A 6,644-nucleotide genomic window follows, 5' to 3' on the forward strand; every position below is an offset into this window, starting at 1 on the left:
CCGATACACTTTTGCCAACATTGATCGACTGTCAGTTGAGGACATCGATCGACGGGTTCTAGCCAGGCCTATGCGCGAGTATAAAAATGCTCTACTAAGACTCTAAATTGGCGGTTAGCCCTCTCTAGCAATCCTAATATGATAGATAGATGTCAGGATGGGATAACAAGGGTGCCTGAATATGCAATCCTATGATCAAGTTCTAGTTAGCTAGGCTAAAACAAGCAATGAACCCTGGATCTAACAGTTGAACTACTCAGACATAGCAAAGCAATTCATATCAATAGATAAATAGAAACTCATAAAATAGATGATAAGAAAATGAAACAAGGAGTTCCAATCACAAGTGATCTTCTCTCCAAATGAAACTTGTAACAAAACTAGGTCTAGAAAAGAAAAAGCTCTCCCTGCCGTCAAACACTTAGGCAGTATATATTCTACTAGGTTAAAAACTCGTCAGGGCACTTTGGTAATTTGGCTTGGCCTTGGTCTTTAGTCTGCTGAATCCAAAATGTCATGTCTGGTGTCTCGACATCGATCGACGGTACTTGTGTACATCGATCGATATTAATCTTCATCTGTCGAGGCATTTCCTGATATCGATCGTCAGCACTGATGCGCATCGATCGATTATTCTTCCTCTCGTCGACCTCTAAGTGGTCAGCTCGGGTGAAATGTCCTTTATGCTCCAAAATGCTCCAAAGTCATAACTTTACTCCGAAAAGCACCTGAACCTGAAAACATACCTAGAAGAGTAGAAAACATAGATATATATGTAGTAAAATAATAATATACCATGGATAAAAATGGGTCAAATCCAAGGAATATCACTAAGTCATTTTTCTTTTATTGTGTTAGTGATTCTCCTTCTTCTTCTCCCTTTGCTTTTCAGGTGTATGATCACAAGAGGCAGAGGTGCATCCAACTTGGTTCCCACTGTTTAAGAGATTGCTACACTTGAGCGGGAGATAGGAAGACATAGAAGAGCAGTAGAGCACCAGGCTCACTTGCAAAGGTTGGATTTTGATATGGAAAATCTGCCTCAAGATGGTGATGCCCTAGGGGGCAATGGTCCAAGAGCTGATCATCTTAGACCATAGCGCCAGCCACAACATCAACCGCGCCAAGCTCGTGCAATTAGAGCCTATGATCAACCTCACACTAATGGTCATAGGTTGGGAATCAGAGCACCAGCAGTGAAGAACAACAACTTTGAGATCAAGTCAGAGCTGCTCAACACCATAGAGAACAACAAGTATCATGGCCTTGCTGCTGAAGACCCTTTTGATCACTTGTACAAGTTTCATAAATATTGTGGCTTGTCCAAGACAAATGGTGGTTCTGAAAATGCTTTCAAGTTGAAGTTGTTCCCTTTCTCTTTGGGAGACAAAGCACACCATTGGGAGAAGACTCTCCCAAGTGAGTGACATGGGAAGAGTGTAAGATAGCTTTCCTACACAAGTTCTTCTCTACATCAAGGACAACTAATATCAGGAATGAAATCTCTGGGTTTCAACAGAAGAATCTTGAGAGCTTAAGTGAAGCATGAGAGAAATTCAAGGGCTATTGGTCTCAATGCCCTCATCATGCTTTCAACAAGGAGAGTTTGCTTAGCACATTCTATAGAGGAGCTCTACCACAGTGCAGAAACAGGCTTGATACTGTCAGAAATGGTTTTTTCTCGGATATAACTGAGGAAGAGGCAGAGGAACTGGTAGAGAACATGGCCTAGAGTGACTCAGTCCACAGTGAGGAGCATGATAGGGTCAACATAAGTGATGATCAGCAGACAAATAAAGAGATCAAGTCCTTGCAAGAGAGGATGTATTTGCTTCTTTCCAACCAAGCTAAACAGGAGCAGGTGAACTTTGTGGGTGGTCCTAGTCAAGAGGTTCCTCTTAAAGTCAATGAGATTGATGGTTTGGAAGGCCAAGAAGAGCTATGCTTCATCAACAACAATGGTACTTGGTACAGGAAGGAACCTAACTTTCAGTACAACACCTACCAGCAAAGGTCTTACTCTAACAACCAGCAAGGAGGATACTAGCCCAAGCAAAACACTCAGCAAAGAGCTATCAGACTAGGCAAAAAATCCCTCCTGGTTTCAGAAATCACGGCAATCAGTCTACTCAAGCTCAAGGCAGTTCTTCACAAGCTCCAGCTTCACATACAAGTGTGGATGTAATGTTCAAGCAACTCTTGGATTTCAGGCAAAGAATGAGAAAACAATGGGCTATGAGTTCAAGAACATTCACTCCAAGATTGATGGAAGCTACAATGAGCTCAACAACAAGATCAGAGCTTTGGAGAACCAGTTTGCTTCTATGAACTCTCAGCCAAGTCGCCAACAAGGGTAATGAGATCCTAGGATGATTCTCTGGAACAGATGGGATAATCCTTGCAGAAACGAATCAAAAGACTCAATGTGGATCGAATGGTGACACAAGAGGCTGCGAAAAGGCTCCTTGATACTCCTAGGCAATAGATCGGATATGACACACCGAACTAGAGCCCTTAGTCTGTGGATATTACACACCATAAGTTGGATATTACACACCAACACTCAATCAACTGGACAAGCAAGAAGAAAAGAGAAAACAAAGGTTTTTGATAAAAGATGGATACTGATACAAGGGGGCCACGACCACAATGTAAAGGAGAAGCCTTGTACATGCACAAGGTCTCGAAAATACAAGGGAGATAAAGACAAAGGCTCTCTTGGAAACATAACAAAAACTAGAGTTTTCGAAACCTAAATAATATAAAAGCATAGCGTAAAATATAACATAAGGTCTTCATGTGGACAGACCAAGATCAATCATCTAGGAGATAGGAGAAGTAGACTTGTGGCCTCGTTAAAAACCTTCCTTTGGAAAACCAAGTGGGACAAAACGAAAGGTTAGGAAAAGAACACACACAAGCTACTTGCCTAGATGATGATCAGCTTGAAGGTGGAGTAGTTTGAATGATGGTTAAGGTGTCTTGGATGATCAAGCTTCGACCAAGACTAATGTATTCTTCTTGCTTCCAAGCATTCTTCAATGTTGCATACTCAGCTACAGTCTCTTCAGGTTCAGGTTTAGACTTCCATTCCTTGGTGCTTTCCATGATCACATCAAAGGGTCATTACCTGGAAAGCCAGAGCAAAACCCCAAGGAAACAATGAAGGCAATCACCCTAAGGAGTGGTAAAGAGTTTCCTCCAAGAGTTCTCACCAAGGATGGTGAGAAACAAGGTGGGTAGGTGACCATCAACATTGATGATGAAGTGGTGATTGTAGATGAGAAGGTTGATGAAGATATTCTGGAAAAGATTGTTGAAGCTAAGGGTAAAGGAAAGGTTGGAGAAGAGAACAGGAAAGTGAAACATGGTGAAATTGCTACTCCAACAAAGGAATGCTCTTTTGTTCCTCCTCCCTAGGAGCCAAGGCTACCATTCCCTGGAAGATTCAAGAGACATCTATTGGAGAAGTACAAGGCACTCTTTGAGAAACAAATGAGTGAAGTTCAGGTAACAATGCCCATAATTGATGCTTTTATGTTGGTCCCTCAGTACAGCAAGTTCTTAAAAGATGTTGTAGCTGCAAAGAAGAAAGAGATGGAAGGCATGATGATTCTTACTCATGAGTGCAGCACCATTATCCAGAGGTTAAATGTTCCAAGGAAGCTAGAGGATCCAGGATGTTTCACCTTACCTTGTGCTCTTGGACCCATGGTGTTTGAGAGGTGTCTATGCGATCTTGGAGCTAGTGTCAGCTTGACGCATTTGTCTATTGCAAAGAAGCTTGGATTTACTCAATACAAGAAGTGTAGACTCTCTTTGGTGTTGGCTGATAGATCAGTGAAGATTCTTGTTGGTATCCTAGAAGACCTTCTTGTGATGGTTGGTAACTTTGAGATCCCTACTGATTTTGTTACGTTGGAGATGGGTGAGGAAGCCAAAGACCCTTTGATCCTTGGAAGACCATTCTTAGCCACAGCAGGAGCTACTGGGAATGTCAGAGAAGGAAATATTGATCTTCATCTTGGAAAAGGAAACATCCTCCACTTTGACATCAACGAAGTGATGAAGAGGCCAACCATCCAAAACCAAGTTTTCTACATAGATGAAATAGATGCTCTAGATGATGAGCTTCTAGAGGAGTTGGCACTTGAAGACCCTCTATAACATGCTTTGACAATTGAAAGAGAGGTCCAAGTGGTTGAGAACAAGGAAAGTAATGCCTATGTGAGGATGTTGGATTCTCACAAGGGGATTGGTGGTGAAGATCAGTATGAGGAGTAGAGGTGTCACCTGGGCAGGCGGACCATGGGTTAGCCCACTCCAATTCATTTTTGGCGGGCTATGGACGTGCCCAATTAATAAATGGTCCAAGTGGGCAAAAAAACAATTGGTACATGGTCAAATTGGGCGAAGACCAACTGGACAATGGGTGTCCATAGGCTTCCTAAAACATAATTTCGTGAGTTTAATAAAAGAAAACATAGCAATACAATTTAATGATTTTGACAGAAAACAATGGCCGAGCCAAGCAAGTTTAGGCCCTGCAAGACCGATTGACACGTTATAAGTGGAAAAAGAAATACTTAAAGCAAATCGCCAAAATATTCTTGAAAACTAATTCCGTTGATGATGTGAGACCCTTCCGCGACGACTTTCGGCCTCCCCGATTCGTTCGTAGGCGGAGGAGCATTGAAGCCCGAGGGTAAACCAGCAAAGAAATCTTCGAAGTCCGGAATAGGAACCTCTCTCGTACCGCTTCCATTGCCGTAAGCAAGGTCTGGATCCCACCTTGGAAGCATAGAGTCATCCACCAAAAACTCTATGTCACCAAGGTCAATATCTTTCCCCTTCGAAGAGTTCAACCCCGTCGCAACCGTTGGAGCTGCGTCGGGACCCTGGTCATCGGGTTCGGAGTCGCTTCCTGTTTCTGTTGGGGTAAAAATCGGTCACAACGGAATCAATGCCTGAAAGTCCGTAAAAATCAGCATGAACGTTTTTACGAAAAAGTAATCTTCGTAAAGATATCTTTACAAAGAGTCTTGCGGTAAAATCTTGTTCAAATCTCAATCGAACCATTAAATACCGATTGTCCGAAGGAAACAGACATGTATCCAATTCGGCCACGGATAAGCTTGACTACGGCAATCGGACCACGGACAAGCCAAGCTCGATCGATACGCGGCGACCAAGCATGCACACAGCTCGGTCGCTACGTAGCGACCGAGCGTCCGTCCCGCTCGGTCGCTACGTAGCGACCGAGCGTGCGTTCTGTCCGGTCGTTACGTAGCGACCGAACTCTTCCGAAACGTCGATACGACACCAGTTCATGCATTCTCGTCTATCCTACGATGCTATCTCCCAAAGACCGTAGCGAACTCAGTTCATGTCTTCCGACCATTCTAAAGACATCAATCAAACTTTGCGGTAAAAACCGCAGAAAGTTCCTTCTTTATCGAAAGAAGTCGTAATAAATGTTTCGAGTCGTAAGACGGCCCAAAGGGACCTAAGACACGACTTGAGGCCCAACTTATGATTTCTTAACCAAAAGCCCATAAACCGTATGACGGTTTATGCTTGGCGCGCAAGGAAGGATAAATGTCAAGTTTCCGCGGATGAATACAAAATTTTGAGGATAATTACGAAGATCGGAAAAAATGGAAAATCTCCATTTTATGCTATGACGGCTTAAGGGCAGAAGAGTAAAAGCGTAAACCGACCTTGGAGCTAGTATATAAGGAGTCCTAGGCGAGAGGCATGAGGAGAACTTTTTAGATTCGGAATTCTCTGCACTTAGAAACTTTAGGATTTATTCTCGACAAGTTCGGTTTCTATGACTGGCACACAATTACTAGACGAACACGCCCAGGCAGTTCGATCTCATGTTCAGCTCTATCAATTGAACTACGTTCGGCTTGATCCTCGAAAGGGGTATGTAGGCAGCCTTTAACAAGGTTCAGTCCGAAATCAATCAAAAACCTTTTATGTATCTTTTTCGTCTTTTGTTATCGAGCTGCGACTCAACTAGGTTTGAGCTTTTAGGCCGCTAGAACTAAGTAACTCGCTGACAGCCTTTGCGGCCAAAGCTCTTATGATCTCTTCTAATGATCGCAACGCTCTTATGCGGACTCGAAATAAGATCTACTGTTTTCTCTAAACTCGTTTTTTATCTTTTCATGATTTCCGCATATATTCGGTAACTTGTCGTTGGCTCTCGCAGAGATCCGGGACCTCTGGGAAATTAGGGTTTTCCAAGTTTCCTTATTTAAACGGAAATCGACAGTGCGAATTTTGATTCCCACAGTTTGGCGCTAGAAGGAGGGGGGGGTTACGGATTACTCTTACTCATGGCCACAAAACGCTTGATCGGAACAATGTCTGGATATATGAAAGACAAACTCGCAGCACTGACTGCTCCTATGGTTAACGCTTACGCAAACGCCGCATTGTTCAACAAAATTGAAAACTTAGTGGCGACCTTCCGCCACAGGAAGAGCACTAAAACATGCCCGCGATTTCCCTTTCTAAACATAAAGGGAAATGATAAATCTTATCAAACCCCGTAAGTTTGGCTCATTACCGAACAAAATAAATCTCGATGCGTAAGGGTACCAAAACACGTTTTCCGAAAACATTTCGGAAGG

General features: G+C 43.0%; 1 protein-coding gene and 1 non-coding gene across 2 annotated transcripts in view; one reads left to right on the forward strand and one right to left on the reverse strand.

The window, feature by feature from the left end:
* Positions 1-1,486: 1,486 nt before the first annotated feature.
* LOC117128816 lies at positions 1,487-1,593 on the reverse strand. Its single transcript, XR_004452207.1, has one exon. It is a non-coding gene; the product is annotated as a small nucleolar RNA R71 (small nucleolar RNA).
* A 1,531-nt stretch (positions 1,594-3,124) lies between these two features.
* The window catches only part of LOC117128145, a 734,122-nt gene continuing 730,602 nt past the window's right edge, over positions 3,125-6,644 (forward strand). Inside the window, exon 1 of the mRNA XM_033279905.1 lies at positions 3,125-4,258. Coding sequence (XP_033135796.1) covers positions 3,496-4,167 — 672 coding nt within the window. The 5' untranslated portion in view covers positions 3,125-3,495 and the 3' untranslated portion in view covers positions 4,168-4,258. The remainder of the gene's footprint in view (positions 4,259-6,644) is intronic.

Source organism: Brassica rapa, chromosome A09 (genome assembly GCF_000309985.2).
Source record: "Brassica rapa cultivar Chiifu-401-42 chromosome A09, CAAS_Brap_v3.01, whole genome shotgun sequence".
Taxonomy (NCBI): domain Eukaryota; kingdom Viridiplantae; phylum Streptophyta; class Magnoliopsida; order Brassicales; family Brassicaceae; genus Brassica; species Brassica rapa.